The following is a 19215-nucleotide window of genomic DNA, read 5'->3' on the forward strand; positions in this document are numbered from 1 at the left end:
CTTTTGCAATGCTTTGGTTTTTTTTTTCAATTGTGTCACAAAAGTTTACATTGCATTGGCAACAGTGATGCATTTCAAGAATTGCCACAAGCTTCTTTCATCATGCACAGGTCAACAACAGTCGTTGGCATCAGGGCTGGACACTTATGCATAGTTATGGTCCCAGTTCTCCTATTGGTCATATGTCTGCGTTGATCTCTGTGAATTGTGTTGATGGTTGTAGCCTGTACTTGGTAACCTTACTGAAAAGCTGCAAAAAATATTTGGTGTTCAAACAAGTGGAAATGTCTCCTTTAGTCTGAGGAAAGCAATGCAACATTTGTGGTGAAAATGTTTGTTATAATGCTGTGAAGGCTGATTGTGCTAGATCATGATTAGATTTTATGGATCCTCCATTAGTTCATCCCTTCAGGCCTATAAATGAAGCATCTGTTCTCTTCTCAACCATTACAAAGGTTCATGTCTTGGGTCTGGTTTACAGCTATTGATTCCGGGTGCTCTATGGCACTCTAGTTAGGGATAAAGCAGGGCCAGTAATCAACCTCATCACATAACTTCAGTCTGTGGTGTTCACCAACATCACAGTGAGAAACTGGATTTGTGACAAATCACTCGGCAAAATCTAGATTCAGTGATAGAATGTCTGCCAACATGGATGACCACAATAACAGCAGCTGCATATCTTTTACAAAACAAAAATACTGCTTAATGTGTGACATGCTTTTCCACAGGTTTTCTTATGACTTTATGCAAAACTGATAATGCCACAAGGCAAAGTTCAATATGTTAAACATTGGAGTGCACACAAGGATGACTCGTTTAAAATACAAAGTAAGAAAACAGCAAAATTCAAATTAAGAGGTACATAAAGAAAGGGCAACATTCATCTTAAAAAAAAAATGCCCCAGCTACGTTAGTGGTATGGCAATCTCAGTCCTAAGAATAGCTGCCTTCAGCTAAAGCTCTTTTTCACAATGCATGAAATAATGGGGAGAAAGTTTTCACATGAAGTCTGATAACTGTTCTGCTCTGTACCAATGAGTTAAAACATAAACTATCAAATCCTCTTCCTGTACACAAAGTGTGAGCAATACAATCTGCTCACAACCTCTACATTTTCTTGCGGGGTTCTCTGCCCTCCCCCTTTTTGAATTTCCACATCTGTTCAGTGTCCAAAGCATGAACCACTCGTCAATTTTATCACCTGGTGGATGGTTCCTGCAGCCTCAGGTGTGCAGTATGCCACTTACATACTCCTGCAGTACCATATGCTTCTTATTTCTCTATTTCTTTGACACACTGTCTTGAACCAGTCACATTATACACATACAAGTTCCCTATAGTAAATAGGAACAATTAGTTGCTGTCGCTACCAGAATCATCTGAGCTGTTGCCACCTTCTCTGACATCAATGTTGATCTTGTATTCCTGATCACAACCCATGTATGAATCACTCATAAAGAAGACAGTGTAGCTGTGTCGGCCAGTAGATGGTGCCAAGAAGTCCAGCTTGACTTTTGCCTTTTGCTGCAAGGTCAGACGCTTAATTGACAGGAGTGAGTTATTTTTGGGGTCACCGATGACAACCCACCAGCCTTCCTCTCTTTTCTGTCAGTGAAAAAAAGATAAAAGATGTCATGCTGTTAGTGATCATTAACTTCTTGTTGGTTCTATAAATAAATCTTCAATGCAACAAAAGATAACAAATTTTAGTCTGAAAGATAGTGCACTTTATGATTGTTGAAGCTCTTAATAATATCACTGCTTAAAAGTTATCCATTTGTATAGAAATTTGAACCATTATCTTCTAACCCAGGAGACTATATATATATTGTCATGCAGGTTAAGTCTGATGTTACCTGAGGGAAGAAAGGGGCAATGACAGGTCCTGTCACCTCATCCTCTCTTTCCAATGTAACCACAACATTGACAGTAGATCCACTGCAAAACCGAAGTACAAACATTACAGCATTAGAATTATTATGCATCAGTAACAAATTTACTTCACATGGTAAGGTGGTGGGATAATTTGATAATAGTCCTTTGGTTTTTTTTTACATGGCTTTTATAAAAGAAAAGGGAAGCAATGAGGCCTTTTTTTTTTTTTAAATGTTAAGAATATTTTCGAAAAATTATGCTTGTGCTGGATGTAACTACTTTCTGATAATACTAAACAAAGCTTTATGAAATGTGAGGACGAGCATGGAGAAAAAGAAACTTAAATTACCTGCGAATACTGTCTTTGTCCTGAACCTCATAGGTGAGCTCAATGTTAGGATAACGGTTGCAGAAACGAGCTACATCAGCCATCTGGGCTTCAGTTAGCTGTAGAAGGCCGTTGCGCTCTTCGTCTTCCATCTCCATAATATCAAAGATGGTCTCCATGCTCTGTTATTCAGCAAATAACTTTTTTAGTGAAACTTCTCTGACCCAAAAATGAAATAACTGGGAGATATTCTCATTTAACACAAACCCATGTCTCACCTCCACCTTGTCCTTCCACTGTATGTGTTCCTAAATCCCTTTTCTATGGTCTGACATGCTAAAGAATACTTTTATTGGTAATGGAAGGTAAAATAAGAAAATTTAATTCTTCTTATCTTTCTTTCAAAAGTAACATGGCTGCACTAACCTTCTCTTGACACTTCTTGATGAGTTCTGGTGAGAAGTGAGGAAGCTGCTTAAGGTAGGAGTCTTTGTTCCACATGGCCTGTGTCACCATCTGTGCTAGCTCCATAGCAGCTAAAGCAGGACTCAGCCACCCATTCGAGCTCAGCACATCCACACAGGCTTGGATCAGTCGAATGGCCTGCATAAGCAAACAACCACAATGACATTGAATGAATGGAAGAAATAAGTGATGTAACTGCCAACAATGCAAAGCTTACAAACTTTTGTGCTTGTTTTATTCTGAATGGATCTCAGTTGTGGGTGAAGCCCTACCACAGTAAAACCTCCCTACTGAGACTCACTAAAAATCTGCCAAAATGGGTCGTAATTTTGAGGGGTGGTAGTAAGGAGATCAACCAACAGTCTGCTCTCATTTGATGAACGACTTCAAACACCTATAAATTTGTTCATTTATTTAAATGTTGAAATAATGCTCTTTAATGCTTCTGCCCGTGATGAACAAATGTTTCTTTTTGTTCAGCAGTGCTTTTAGGCCCTTGCACCCAAGGTTGTGTTAGGATAAACATCCATGGACTGGTGCTGTGTGTTAAATGTCTGTATGGGTATTGAGCAAAGACAAATTTCTGTCCTCCTGGGCAGACAATAAAAATTGTTTTGATTTTGATTTGATTTTTGATTTTTTTAAAAACTACATCATAATGCTGTATTGTCGTTTTCAATTTCACTTGGTCCTGCTTATTTTCCCCTATTAGGCTGTACTAAAACTCTCCAGCTAAGAGCATCAATCGTTGCATATGTACCACGAAAATAAAGATGCTTTCTTAAAATGCAATATTTATATTTTTGAACATTCTGCAAAAAACTTTGCAATAAAGTACAAACAGTTGGTTACAATAATTTTATTTTTAAAAAGATTTTAAGCATAATTAACTGATGTGAAATGGTAAAGAGACAAATGATCCAGAGCAGTCAATCCAACTATAAAAGTGGCCATGTACGATGGTAGCTAAACTTGTTTGGACAACACATGACCCTGTTGATAATATTTGACTTTCTGTCAAGCTACTTCTGTCATTGGAGATTGATTTGTCTTTTGAATCTGTATGGATTTGACTTTTGTTGTTGGGATGATACGGTTGCTACAACTGGAGCAATATGATTTGGGCCAAAATGACAAGTGACCCATAGAACAAGCAATCTCTCTCAAAATGTATTTATTTTACATGAATTCTCCAGAAAATCACAATATAGGGTAAGCAGCCAAACAAAAGTAGCCTATTTTTAAAAGGTATTAATTTTTTTCAACATGCAACTTTTGCAACAACCAAAAAAAAAAAAGTGCTGTTGGTCAAGTTGCATTGAGGAGGTAGTCGTAATAGAGATAACATTATATAGAGCAAAATATGTCCGTGAAAAATTTGTGGGTGGTAACTAAGAGGGAGGGGGTCGTAAACGAGAAGGTCTTAACAAGGTTTTACTGTATTTGAATGTCTATTATTTATATTATTTAAGGTGACATGTAACTGCTTACCTTGCTGAGAATGTCCTCAGTATCAGACTGCAATTCAGCAGAAAGTGGCATGCGAGACAGATGAGCTTGTAGCAATAAGTTGGTCTTGACGTGTGGATCATTAAACTTTGGATTTGTTAATTTGTTTGGTAACCGTCCTGCCAGCTGAAACAAAACATTATCATCATAAAAACGGTTTTAAAAATTAAAATTACTCATATTTCAAACATTACACTTCCTTGCATGCTTATACACAACAATCTACCCCCGCCACAACACCACACACTAACATCACCTCCCACTATCATAACCTAATAAAAGAGAAAGTTAATGGCACCTGTGAAAGAATCTCTGTCTCGCCATGTCTGATTGGCAAATTTTTATACTCCGCAGCATTAGCAACTATTTCCAGCAGCCCTTTGATCTTGGTCTTGTTATTCAGTGACATGCTAAACAGTTCTGAAAAAATTTAAATGACAACAAATTAACTCACACATCATTCTACAACATTCTGTCATGGATTTCATAATGCAGTACTCCCATGCCATGACAGTAAAGTGGACATATTCAATCATATATAAGGAGACATAAGCTGAGAAAGCTTGCAAACATGTCTCTTTTCTCTCTCTCACACACACACACTTTTGATCCTGCCAGAATACTAATCATTAAGCATCTGAATTCAAATATATTCTGTTGAAATGCGACATCTGTTTTTAACGACTGCTTTTAAATAAATACAAACGCTTATTTGAGGACAAAGCATTTGTACTATTACCACACTTCAGTTAACATCATGCCCTATCATACCGCCCTTGCTTATCTTGTCCTCCTTAATAAATTTTTCAGAAAGACCTTACTGGAATTAAAATGTCCCTATGTACTAAGCATAACTAATGCTAAAATGAAAGTTAAAAATGATGACTCACCAATAGTGGTGTAGTTAATGTAGTAATAGGCTGCAATCATACCCAAGTTCAGCGGAGCAACATCCATGTCATCTTCTACACTGATGCACTAAAAGGAGAGAATAATCAACTCAGCACCTTTGTTACAAAATCTTGCAACACTATATCAGCCATCAACCTGATAATGTCCATTCAAATTAGAAAAGAGTTTCTTACATTCTTTTCACAATACCACCACATACCTTGACAAAAATATTAAGTGATAAATACAACTGGAACAACCAGGTTTGCACACAGTTGGATTCTAGATTACTTTCAGTACGACTTTGCTAGCCACAACTAGAATTCTTTATGTGACTTAATGGAGGTCTTTCAAAGTCCTTTGTCGTATATGCAATTTCTCAGCTTTTAGTTCCCTCCTTTATAGTTATTCCTGCTAACTTTTCCTTACAGCTGTCTCAGCTGATAGTATTAAGCTATCTCCCAGAAAAGATTAAGGATATTTTCATAATTTCAGCGAAAATGATACTTTGGGAAAAAATTTACAAAGCTATAATAACAAAAAGGCATCTGCTTCTATCTAGCCTGCTGTTAGAGAAGTTAGAAAAGTACAGTTTTCTTTAACAACTGCTAAGGATCATAATCTTGCATTACCTTGGATTGCTCAAGATCACTAATGGTGTTCTCCACCAGTTCTGACAAGTGGTCTGACAAGTGACGATGAGATACACCTGAAACAAAATATTAAAAATGTTAAGGAGGGTTCTACTTAAACAGGAAAAAACCATCACAAATTGAGCACAAAGCACCACACGCAAAGTACACATAAACTGATCATATACAATCCTACAACACACACAAAATATTGATAAAGATTTTCTAGAGAGATAAGCATATTTATAGATTCTATAGTGATAAGTGTGCTTGTAGTATTTATAGATCCTATAGCACAAAGTGTGCTCATAGTATTTGCATCACCTTGCTCCATCCTCAGGATTAAACATGACGTAAACATGAATAGCTGAAATGATAGCAAAACTAATGCATGTGCATACAAATCAACATGCCTAGCAGAAGATACCCACCCTGGAGGTTGTAGTAGTTGGGGTTCTGTGTCATGCGGCGGTACAAGAAAGTCCAGGTCAAATAGTCAACAGCATCCTGCTTATTCTCAATTGTCTTGGTCACGATCTCAGCATTGAAGTGATCATGCAAGCAGTGGTCCAGATGGCTCTGCACATGTTATTGTCACCATAAATATTTTCTTTTTTTAAAAAAAATTTATGTCCTTAAAATGTAAGGCACAGGACCAGGCCATCTGATTAAAGTAGTGGAGTGACCATCCCCAATCCAGCCGGGTCCCAGGTGGCATATAGTGCATAAACTTTAGATGTAGAGGTTATCTGAGCTATAAGCAATGCTAGCCTGGACATATAAGCAGTCCTGGACCAACTAGAAAGGAATCTAATAGGAAGGGGTGAAATAACAGATGGCACTCTTTCATCCACCGAAAAGTACCTAATGCAACCAAAATACCTCATGCAGCATCCTCTGGCCATGAGGTGGAACTCTCAGCAAACAAGTCCACCACTGTGCACTGAGCAGAACAAAGGAACAGGAGATATGGGCAGGGTAACCCCTAAGAAAAGCCCTGAGGGTTGAAGCCAGAAGTGTCGAGCATAATGGCACCTTCTAGCAAACCATGCCATGGTACCACACAATCAACACTAAGGGCTATACTTTAACTAGATCTACACTAATACAACTGGAACAACCAGATTTGCACAGAGTTCCCTGCAAGACTTTCTTTCGTTTTGCTTTTTAAATTGGTATTGTCCTCAACATTATTTTCTCAAATGGTTCAACTCAATGATGAAGAATCTGGAACCCAAAACAGTGCACTGGAAAATAATGTACTTCTAACAGGAAGATGATCTGCTAGCCACCTAGCAGATGAAAATAATCTACTGGTAAGCTCTCACCAAAAAAGCTAGAAGGCAGATCCAGTGAAGGTCATGAAGCAGCCATGAACTGCAATCAATCTTGAGGAAGCTAAAATATAAAGTTCCCAGGACCAGATGTGATCACCTAGGCAACACTACTATTGTCAAACTTTAGGAGGTCTTTAACCTTAGCTTAGGAAAATGGCAAACAGCCACAAATATTGAGCTCTCTTACGATTCCTATGCACAAGATGAAAAGTGACCTCTTTTTCAGAACTATTAGCCTGTCAAGCTACTGAAGACCCTAGAAAGAATCATCTATACTATGGTATCCAGAAACTGAAAACATTCTGGTACCTGAACTGGCTGGTTTCAGACAGCATCGCAACACAAAAAACCAGTCAACACATCTCAAGAAACTGAAGATGCATTCCCAGGAACACAAGTTAGTATCGGTGAATGGATTGATCTTTAAAAAAATCTGGACTGGTGAGATGTGGAGCTGCAAGCAAGATGCCCCACTGGATCAGATCCTACCACTGCAATGCAGGGGGATAACTGATGGACATAATGGCAAAACATTATCAAGGAAGAGAGATTCTTATGTTTGCATGCATGAATTATCTGTACTGTACTATCAGCATGAATTGTCAAGTATGCACTGAACTGTCAAGTATGCATGTAGAAAAATGATGTATACACTTCTAAATTTATGAAAATATGCTAAATCTACAACAACAACAACAAAATAATAAAAAAAAAAATCTCACTTCAACTGGCAATGGCTCAAAGAGGAACTTCTTGAAAAATTCTTTTTTTGAACTCTGACACATGATGACTGCTTTGCCTGAAAATGAAAAATAAAAATCCACTCATTCATTAGATGGGTTTGATATAAGGGTTTTTTTCTGCACACATTTGCATTTTAAATTATCAGCCCTAATAAATGAGTCTCGCTGAACATAGCAGTAACAAAGTTCAAACTTATATACCTTCCTGGTCCTGCATGGGTCGGTTACCTCGTCCGATCATTTGAAGTACATCTGTGACTGGATAATCTTCATATCTGTCATCACAAAAAGCAGCATTTGTGATTATGAAGGCAAGCAGCCACAAAGCAGTTAAACATATACGCAACTGGCAGATGGTGCAAGAGACATTAAGGACTGAAGTTGAGGACAAAGATGTGACACGCAAGACTGTAGACAGAGATGAACAGTGGGCTTGCTTGGACACAGTCTGCAATATGTGAACATGCTATTAATTTCTACTGCTCTTGTCCATAGTTGTTCTTATTAAAACTAATCTCTTCTTATTACAGTCCATCCTTGATGCTGACACCAACACTTACGAGTGCGTCTTGCCATCGTAGTACTGTGTATCCATGACAATGACTAGGTGGGCAGCTGCTGACATGCCCCATGCCAGCCCTCTAGTTGCCACAACTACCTGAATGGCACCTGTGTTAAAGAGCTGCTCCACCACTCGACGTTCTGCTTCAGAAAGACCTTCATGTAGGTAGCCAACACCACTCCCTAAGGTTTCTTGAAGCGTCTGGTACATAAAAAAAAAAAAAAAATTAGGTTTCAGGTGACAATCTTCAAGCTCTGACCTAAACAGATCTAAGCAAGACTGTAACCCCTACTTCAAAAGTGAACTAACTTTCAGAAGTTAAAATCTGCTGTTTAAATATTGATGATTTTGCGAGGAAAATGAAATCACCTTATCAGAAACTTTTTCGAGGAAAGGTTTCATGTCTTCTTCTGTCACATGTAAGAAACGGCTCTGCTGCTTTTCATCTGATGCTGTCTGCAGTTCAGCAGCAGCATATGTCAACACATCAATGGCTGTGATGCGAGTCTGCTTGCGAGATGGCACAAAAATTACAACAGGCTTATGGGGAGAGTGCCGCACAATAGCTTGATAGGCTGGCTTTGCCATGGCAATGACACGAGACGCGTTGTGTGAGATGTTGAAGCCCTTAAAGATACAAAAAATAAAGAATCACAAACAAGCATTTAAGCAAGGGCATAAACATGTCTCTCTCTGACCTTCACATTTTTTTAAATGAGAAGAATTATCTGGAAATTACTCAATGATGTGCAACATCCTAAATACAACAATTTAAAGTTGTTACACTGTTTCTGGCAGGAATATATGCCCCATTTTGCAGCACTTACTGTACAAGAATGCAAACAATAAATATTCTTATGGTGGCATACTGCAACAACAAAATGCAATCATTGAAAAAGACATACCAACACAAGGAATAAAACAGAAGGATTTCACCACTTACCTGAATATGCAGTTCAAGGGGCACAGGTCTAACATTTGGATGGAAGTTGAAAAATGCTGTGGTGCCACAGCCCAGCCACTGTGCGACATCACGGGCATTGGAGAGAGAGGATGACAATGCCACGATGCGGATATTACGCTCCAGTTGTGAGGAAATGTAGCGCATACGTGAGCAGATCACTTCCAACACAGGCTATCAAAATATAACAAAGGAATTAATAAATATAATAATAAACACACACAATAATGAGCTAGTGAAAGCATTAACAGGAAGCACAAAAACGGGTTGGAAAAAATGTTATTCAATACTGACAGACTTAGTGCTAGTCCATAAATCTTATCAATAATTAGGTGTTAGTCTGATGTTGAGGTGGTAAGACAATGATGGAGAAAAACATGCCAACTTCACTTATTTTCTCTTCTCCAAAAGAAAAATTGCAAATTCAGTTTATACTTGACCACCAAAATAAATAAAAATAAATAAAAAAATAAATAAAAAAATAAATAAAAGCAAAAAACTAAAACCAACAATGCATACCCCAACATCTCCACCTATGAGATGAAGTTCATCAACAATAAAGAGTGCAACATTCTGGACATTTTTCCGCTGCTTCCATCTACGTGACAACACATCCCATTTCTCTGGAGTGCTGACCACAATGTTTCCCTATCAGACAAAAAAGAGAAACCAGCATGTTTGATGGCATCTCCACATACAGGTTGTATATAAGTGTCAAGTGATGTTGCAATACTGTTAGCAGCTTTTCTGACTGGCCAGTATGACCTTCATTTGTAATCTTGTATTACAGCTTACTGGAATGACGTATCCAGACATTCCATCTGGTTGTGCCATACCTTAAAGAAAATAAGGTGCACTGTTTGTTTATGAGCCAAAATCCATTAAAATAAATTTTACTGCAATAATACAAGTGGTGCTGAAAGAGGTTCATTCAGCTTTGCCATGGCATTCTTTTGTTTTCCACATAGAGATTGCTGGACTGAGAACTTCCACAGCGACTGGCATATCAAACATGCAACTGCCACAATAAAGCTATGTTGCTATTTGTAACTTTCTCCTCTATCATGCCCATATTCTTCAGTTTGCTCAGGTTTCACTGCTCCGCTCTTTAACATTTTATGGCCAAATCTCAAAATTCAGGACGCTGGTATTTTGACAACTACACTTAGAAGACTGAAAGTGAATACTTGCTTTGGAAAAGTGCACATGGTGACAAATTTTGAATGGAACAATTGAGCATGTCAGTACTATTCATGTATGTAAAAGTGTGCTTCAATCTTTAACCATGGACAAATGGAGATAGTATTACTGCAACTAGAAAATCTTTGTGAAATATAGAGATGAGTGAATGGGCTGGAACTAGGAGTGATAGAGAGGTCTTGGGTTGACCTCAGCAAAAACTCCTGTCCTGGCCACATTACTGCTGTTAAACTACTTACCTTGGCCAGAAGCTTAAGGTCAGTGCCTGTCTCTCCTGTCAACAGTACCACTTTTTTGCCAAGGTGTGTAGCAAACTTGTTGTACAGTTCTGTATATACCTAAATATTAAAATATGAAACTGTATTTCTACATCATTATGGGCAGATTATTCACAATATTTATTTCTATCATAAATACACTAAACAATTTGCAACTATATTAACCAGTAATTGTTTTTAAATCTAAAATTTGTCCCTTTCATCTTCTACAGTCCACTCACTAAGCATGATCTTGCTTTTACGAGAATCTGCAATGGCAAAAGTTTAGCTTGAAAGTGGTCACAATTTCTGATAAAAATAATGGTAACTTATGAAGAAGCTGTTTGACACGAACAATTCTAGCCTTCATTTTAAAATAAATTTAGCAGCTCTTTTGGACACTGTTGTTACCTGTTGAGCCAGAGTTTCCAAAGGTGCAACATATACACAACGTGCATCTGGATTCTGCGTGAACATGCGAAGTATGGCAAACTCTGCACAGATGGTTTTCCCACTGCCAGTTGGTGCCCCAATGAATATGTTGTCATCACTGTTGTACACAGAGTTGAATACTGCACAAGACAAAGAGAACACACTGCTTAAACCTGAAAAACTAGAACAAAAAGACATGAAGTTATTACAACAAGTGTCCTGAGGTACACAGATTAGATAAGCACATATAACTCGTTGCTTATCTTGGTGTATCAAGTTTTGCTGTTTCTCTCGGTTCTGTCCCAGCAGAGAACAAATCCTTGGTGGGGGTAAGCAGAGAGATAAATCTGAGCTACTGCTTCAATACTCTTGCTTTATTTTTATCTGAAAAATCTTAGGATGACAGGAAAGAAAAAAAAATCAATTATATCCTGCTGACGAGATGCTTCAAATCCAGCATCAACAAGGCCAAGACAAGAACTACATTTGTGGTTAGCACTGTAAAAATTTCATGGCTGTTAGAAAGTTAATATCTTCTAGGAGAACATCATACTCAAAGCTCTCCACGACCATCTTGCTTCCATTTCCAAAGGCAGAAGATAATTAGCAACCTACGCTTTGTAGGTAACATAGATCTGTTAGAGGTCACTAACAAAGAACTGCAAGACCTCCCCAATCGAGAGACAGTTTAAATCAATATTGAATGGGTACCAGCACAGAAAAGAGCAAAGTAATGATCAATAGCAATGACAAAACAGGGTACAGCTTGAAGAGGTAAGCAGTTTCAAGAAGTAGTTGGAGCCACCTTCTCCAAAGATGGCAGCTTCACACCAGATATCAGCATCAGGATACAGCAACAGCAACAGTGGCAATGGCTAGACTGGATAGGATCTGGCATAGACATAAGATTCACTACAAAGTACAAGATGTACAAATCCCTGGTAGTACTGATCCTTTTCTACAATGTGACACGTGAACTCTGCCAAAACAGAAAAGAGAATTAGAGAACAAGTACCTGCTCACAATTGCCCAAAATAGGCAAGAGTGGCAAGCACTGTCAGCTGCCGCATCTATCCATGTGCTTCCCCACAACGACAGGAGTCAGTGAAGGGGTGACTGACTGACTGAAATAAGACATCTCGGGCAAATCAGATTATGACAGAAGTTGTCCTGAGGTACACAAATCAGATGAGCTCCCATGACTCATCCCCATTTTTTTATGTACTCAGTCTTGATTTTCCTCTCTTTTCTGTCCCAACAATGAACAAATCCCTGGTGGGGGTAAGCAGAGAGGTTGATGTAACTGCTGCTCTAATCTTGGTTTAGTTGGGTTAAAAGTTTTTCTCCTCAAAACATCTTAGAGGAATGGTACAGATATTAGCCAGCCACTGTCATCCTGAACTCACAAAGCTAATAGTTGCTATCTGTTAATGCTTGGAGAAGAAGTCTGCAACTGTATACACAATCTTTTTAATCAAAAATTTGCTGTCCCTTCCTCTCTCACAACCCACTCACAGTGCATGATCTTACTGGACGTGAGAGTCTTCAATGGTGGAGTTAACTGTATAAGGATTGGACTGATGTAGTTATAGCAGTACAAACAAAATTAACAGCTATATACTATACTCTTGCATGTTCTATTTTCTCTACATATTTAGCAAATAAGTCATTTTGTGCTGAACAGATTATGACAGAAGTTGTCCTGAGGTACACAGATCAGAGGAGCTCCCATGACTCATCCCCATTTTTGGTGTACCCAGTCTTGATTTTCCTCTCTTTTCTGTCCCAACAAAGAACAAATCCCTGGTGGGGGTAAGCAGAGAGATTTTTATTTGATTGTTTATCTTTATTTCAAAAAAGATCAACATCTCAGATGGTGGTAAAATGAAAGAATGGTGTGAATCTGCTGCGTAATCAATGTGTTTTCTTTCACCAAACACGTTTTGAAGTGCACTGTGATTAGTACGCTACTGGATATATTAAGATATAATGACTGGAAGTATAATGGCTGGTTGACTGCTCTTAAATAGCAAGATTGGAAATATGATTATATACAATTCCTTTCATTGTTTTGGACTGCTAGTCATATTTATATTATCTTTTTTTTTTAAACTACAGGTGGTTTCATTAGCAGAGTACACCCCTTATAAAGATCTAAGTTTATATCTTGAGCTGTGAGAACCGCCAGATAAGGCAGAATGGGTAACTCCAGTCACCTGCTGCCTTTTTTTTACCTACTGAATAATCAAACTGCTATTTCTGTCACGTATGTCTTTGTGTTCATCTATGTTAAGCTTGCTTGTGTGCATGTATGTGTGCATGCATATGAGAAAGGAAATGACGAAAAAAAAAAATTCTCCATTTCTGCACAAAGCCTTCTTTATAATGAAAAAGATGCACAACAGAAACCTTCTATTATTGCCCACAGCTATAAATAATTTGTTAAAACTCTGCCTCTTTTGTCTTCCACCAAACCAAATCCTCTACTGTAACCTTGCTACATCTTTTCAAAAGAATCTATAATGGCTAAGCCCAGCACAAGAACGGTAATTATTTCTGACACAATAATGAAAACTTACAAAATAACAGTGTGACACAGAATAACATGCATGCTTCTTTGTCTACATATTTAGCAAGTGCATTACTTAGGCAACAGATAATTACAACAGGTGTCCTGAAGTACACAAATCAGACGAGGAACCGTGACTCATCTATTCTTCACGTGTCCAGTTTTTGCTATTTCTCTCTTCCCTGTCCCAACAGAGAACAAATCCTTGGTGGGGGTAAGTAGAGAGATCAGTCTGACCAACAACTCTCTACTCTTGATTCTTGTGTTCTGAATGCTTAAGCATCATTGTTCATTCAAGACTTACGTTTTAAAAAAAATTTTGGAAATAAGGTAAGAGGAAATGAAAAAAAAAAAAGGAAAAATCCCATGGAATTATTTTCAAGGTCTAAAGATATTTATATTATGTTACTTGAACCACATTGTTTCAGGAATAACTTTCAGCTTTTTGAGGATGTACTGCAACTTGAGTCTTGTCTTCTGATAAAAGAGGCATCTTTTGTCTCAGAAGAGGAAAATCGCAGCAAAATACATTCTTGCAAAATTGAATGTCATTTGTGACATAAGCACATGTTCTTACATTTTGAGGATGTTCATGCTAAGTCTCAGGGTTCCCAGGGATCAGGGATGGTGCCAAAAAAGGACCTTAAAAGGACCTTAAAAGGACCTTTCATGCATTCGAAAGGACCTAAGTGACAGTCATCAATGCTTAAGTTTTTCTCTTGTGTGGTCGGAAAGATGTATTATTTATGAATCTGTGGTCTTCTCTATGTTCTCAAATACATGTATTTCTAGTAATAAATAATCAAAGAGTTAATTTTGATGCCTGTCTGCCATATTTAGATTAGATAACTTAAAAAGTGTCCTTAGCGCGCTGATAACATACACCGTTAATGTTCCAAGTTTTCTAGAAATCTAAGTAATAATAATTGCAAAACCTGAAAGCCATTCTTTGGTGTAATACAAAAGTCAGTTCACGTGTCTCTCTCTCTCGCACACACACTCTAATGGGAAGAGAGAGATAGAAATAAGCTATGCACAGTAGTACTAGAAGATCAAAGTTCAAGAAAGAGTAAGTTCTAAAGAACTTTTGAAAAAAAGAGCGTTTTTTGCGAATACGGAAGGGCAACTAGTGTTGTACAGATGTGTAGACCAAACATTTTCTTGTGACTACAAGGAATGCCAAGGATTGGAGGATCAGATGAGGAATGAAAGAGTGTGATCCTAATGCTAAACCAAAGATGGAATGAGTCGAAACTGTCAAGCATTACAGCCATTATTTTTAACCTTGAGATATTATTTAAGCATTCTTATTACACATACATGTAACACATGCAAACATATACATAAACAGCATGATATACTAATACACATAAGATTAAGATTACAAAATGACAAAGCAATCCATCTACTATAAGCAAAAGTTTCATTGATGAAATTCAATTCTTTGTCACCCCTACAGCTTTACCAATACTAAAACATACAATTTCTTTACACAAACCTAATTTCCTCTAAATAGTTCTGGTTTTTTAACATGTTCCATAGCATACATGTAACAGAATTGTGCAGGCTTATTTAAAACTGAAATAAACATTAATTCTGAATGTCACAATTCAAACACCTTTTAATTTCTTCCTGTAAATCTATCAATGTCTGACTGAATCTTTGTTATCTCCTTCTTCTTGTCTTTGGCTAACAAACGCATGTTGTTAGATCTTTCAATAAGTGAAAAACTTTTTTGCTCTTCAGCCTGGAAACTATGTCTGTCAGCCAGTTCCAGCAGTGTCGTTCTTCGGCACTGGTGGTCTTAGCCTTTTTGTGAGTATATTACCAGCTCATCTCCTAATCTCTTTCTGTGGACCTGCTTTTCTTCTGTTTCCTTCCACTGCTTCTGCTCAGAGAGGTAACGTTCATACCTGCCATAGGCACTAGAAGCGGATATCATCAGTGGTTGGAGATCTCAACATTTTCCACCCCTCCCACACTGTGAATATGATCAAGAATTACTCTGCGTGCTTTTAGTGCAGTCTGACTAAGATTGTCAGCTACTGTTTCTTTGTTGAATGAAAATCCTCTTTCCACTGTAGCTTGACCATGAGAGAGTAGGAGTAACTGTCTGACAACAGACCACAACACCTGAAACTCTGCTTTTCCAGCAAGGGCATCATAAAACCAACTATCCAGTCTTTGTGTCATAGGTCAAAAGCCTTACTACCACACTCACCTGCAGAACTGTCAAGAAAATTACGGAACTCTGACAATACCTTGTCACAAGTCACATCATCAAACCTTTTCACACCTTGGCAATACAACAAAACCTTTTTCATTTTTTGTATTGATTTGTTTTTTCCCCATGGTCTTTGGGTTTAAGAAAGTTATGTTCTCACTAGGGTGTACTTCAGTGGAGATTTATCCTGCAATTTTAGAACAAACTGCTTTCAAAAATCTCTGCATTCAGCTCTGAAGGCCATGAGAGTTCCATCGTTTACTGATGACTGTTTCTTAGCTACAGCCAGTAGTCTATCAACCCTGAAGCCAAGTTCGATCATGCTCAGATTGACATGGTTAGAACTGTTGCATATATCAACCTGCACAAGTTGGAGGCAGTTTCACATTTATTAAGTACATTTGACTTGATAAATTTGTGCATCAGATTTTTCATAATGTCATGTAAGTCTAAACAAAGGAAAGGAAGAAGAGGCTGATCAGCTTGGTATTTTTCTCAAAAAAGGTTCAAGTATACTGGCAATTAAACTAAAGAAAGCCAGACGACATGAAGCAAAGGGGTAGATAAGACTCCAGCTTTTACAATATCAAAAGATTTGTTCTTTGGCAATGTTATTTTTTTCTCCATTGCAGCTTTGACAAATTTTTCCAAGTATGGAAGCATAACAATTGCTTTTCAGCAACAGAATTGTTTTCAAGCCATCGGTGAGCACAGAACTTGCTGGAAAAGATGTGAACCAGTTACTTTTATATAATCTTCTCTTCTGGCTGGGCTGTCTCTGAACAAGATATAAAGCAGATGTAAGAAATGACTCAAGCTCCCATTGAGAAGCCTCGCACCCACGCCTAAATGCATTGTGCATAACATGGAGTCCACAGCTGCCCACATTTAACAAACCAACATTGTGATTGGTAATCATGTCGTTATTAATTTTTCTCAAGAAGGTTTAGGTTTACAGAAGGTCCATCCATAGAAATTGAAGTAAATTAGCTTGCTTGAAGTTTGATTCGCTAATTACCTTACTGAACTTTTGTTGAAGGTCTATGGCCGCGGAATGACCCAAAAATTCCGAGGTCAGGTAATGAGTCCTTACAGCATTGTCACTCCAGTAACGAACATGGAAATCAGCTGTTTAGTTTGAGTCTTATGGTTAGAAGATTCATCAAACAAAAGAACATACTCAGGCGACGAATTTACACAGTCCAGAAGCAATTTCGAAAAGTGAGGAGCAAGCCCAAATGAAGTTAGATAACTGGCTTTTGTTTGACCGCACTTAAATTCTGCAGCTACTTGGCTGTCTGGGAACATAAGTCGAAACAGTTCAGCAGACTTTTCAGCAGATCTGAAACTGTAGTGTGATTCCACAATCTTGAGAGTCCACAGGATCTCTGCTTCAATCGTTCATTGCTCATCACGAAACCTATTCAAAGAAAACATTTAAGTTACCATTATGTCTGTAAACATTATGTTCTGTCTGAATAAAAGACAGGTTTCAAAAAGCAATAATTAATGACATGATAATATAAATAATACTAAACTAAGTTAAAGTATAAAGATGGCAGCATAGTTGAAAATGAAAGTTATTTTCAGCTAACTGATTTAGCTTTAATGTTAAATTGTTTGATTTTAAAAATCCAAAAAATAATGTATTTGCTGGTAAAATAGGATAATAAGCATACATTATTAATTATACTTTCTTTTTAATCTTTCCTGATCAGATGCCAAAAAATTCAGATCAATTTTCTGCAGCAAAGCTGTAGTAAGATTCGTGATTGTATAAAACTCTATTTGTAGTTCGAATCATGAGAAAATGAAAATCTCAACTTTTTAATTTAAATAATTCTTTGCTATTACTGATCTTTAAGCTATTGCTTCACCGTAAATTAGACGATAGGCTTAATAAAGAGTGGAAAAAACCGCAAAATGTTATGCACGCTTTAATTTAATGTGTTTTTCTAAGTACCACATCGTTAACTAAATGAATCGCTAAAGATAAATAATTGTCAACTTACTGGACACACTTGCAGAGCTGGTCGTGCGTCTGATTTTGAGCGGGCTGTGGATGTTCTCGATGACGAAAGTAATCAGTTACACAAAAGCGCGCATCTTTCAGAAATACTTTTATTTGCCTTTGTGTCTTTCGGTAACCATGTGCTGTTTCAGAACACTTTCGCCCATTGATGAAAGATTCAGAGATATTTTGCAGGCAGCACATCGTGCCAAATGTTTATTGCTCGAGTCTTTTATTAACCAATCTTTATACTTGTCTTCCTTTAGCCACTTCTCCTGAAAAGAGCACTTCCCGGCATCTTTCAAATTGTTAAGCAGACAAAGAAATGTGGTCGACACGACGAGAGTGAACTCGCGAAAGGCCGAAACGGACGTTCCCGCCGCGAGCGAGACTGGGTATCATGTGATTAAAATAGCAATGCAGCGAAAAATCGTCGGTATTTTGCGCAAAGTCTACTCCGGAAATAAATTTGTTGTAATATTTTATCGATAAAAGGACTTAAAAGGGTCACAGAGAAAATGTAAGGACCTGTGTGAGAATTTGAAAGGACCGCATGGCAAATAAAAGGACTTAAAAGGCCTTTTGGCGAAAATTCAATATAAAAGGACTTAAAAGGACCTTGCAAGGACCTGGGAACCCTGAGTCTTCTTGCTCTACAACTATAGCTATGTATATCTGATACTAATGCATAATCTCATCCCACTATTCTCATTTCAATAGTTGATAAATACACTCTTAACAGGTGATACATAACTGTTATCAAAACATTCCTTACCTTGTGTCTGAATAGGATTGAAAAAAGGAAACTGATCACTGTAGAGGGATTCAAATGCAGCATTTCGAAGAGCAGACACTGGGAGGGGCTGCAGGTCCAGTAGCTCTGTTGGTGGAGGGTAACGCTCCGGAAGAATCAAATGTCGGAATGAGACTGGAAGCTGTGTCTCTGCACCTATTCATTATAATATTTGTTTTAAAGGAGCAAGTATTAAGTCAAAATTAATTTCAGGAACCAATGACACACAGTGGAATATAAATATTGTACATATATTGATGATAAATACAGCATTTATAGCACAATGGTGCTGCTAGCTAGTCACTGTAGCAGCAGTCATCGTAAAAATAAGAGGGAGAAGAAAAGGAATCCAGAGCACAAACTAAATCAAAGACCCACAACATCCTATAAAGCATTCTAATTTTAAGACCAAACGATAGAAAA

At 37.7% G+C, this 19215-nt stretch overlaps 1 protein-coding gene across 1 annotated transcript in view; it reads right to left on the reverse strand.

Moving 5' to 3' along the window:
- Position 1: 1 nt before the first annotated feature.
- The window catches only part of LOC112563560 (U5 small nuclear ribonucleoprotein 200 kDa helicase-like), a 39519-nt gene continuing 20305 nt past the window's right edge, over positions 2 to 19215 (reverse strand). The window contains exons 29-46 of the mRNA XM_025237615.1: positions 18775 to 18948; positions 11175 to 11335; positions 10746 to 10844; positions 9826 to 9954; positions 9289 to 9480; positions 8715 to 8972; positions 8344 to 8546; positions 7985 to 8058; positions 7763 to 7839; positions 6135 to 6282; positions 5704 to 5780; positions 5071 to 5158; positions 4479 to 4600; positions 4163 to 4306; positions 2633 to 2809; positions 2228 to 2388; positions 1860 to 1941; positions 2 to 1608 (exon numbers count right to left, since the gene is read on the reverse strand). Of these exons, the coding sequence (XP_025093400.1) occupies positions 1357 to 1608; positions 1860 to 1941; positions 2228 to 2388; positions 2633 to 2809; positions 4163 to 4306; positions 4479 to 4600; positions 5071 to 5158; positions 5704 to 5780; positions 6135 to 6282; positions 7763 to 7839; positions 7985 to 8058; positions 8344 to 8546; positions 8715 to 8972; positions 9289 to 9480; positions 9826 to 9954; positions 10746 to 10844; positions 11175 to 11335; positions 18775 to 18948 (2618 nt within the window). The 3' untranslated portion in view covers positions 2 to 1356. The remainder of the gene's footprint in view (positions 1609 to 1859; positions 1942 to 2227; positions 2389 to 2632; positions 2810 to 4162; positions 4307 to 4478; positions 4601 to 5070; positions 5159 to 5703; positions 5781 to 6134; positions 6283 to 7762; positions 7840 to 7984; positions 8059 to 8343; positions 8547 to 8714; positions 8973 to 9288; positions 9481 to 9825; positions 9955 to 10745; positions 10845 to 11174; positions 11336 to 18774; positions 18949 to 19215) is intronic.

The sequence above is a fragment of the Pomacea canaliculata genome, linkage group LG5 (genome assembly GCF_003073045.1).
Source record: "Pomacea canaliculata isolate SZHN2017 linkage group LG5, ASM307304v1, whole genome shotgun sequence".
Lineage (NCBI taxonomy): Eukaryota > Metazoa > Mollusca > Gastropoda > Architaenioglossa > Ampullariidae > Pomacea > Pomacea canaliculata.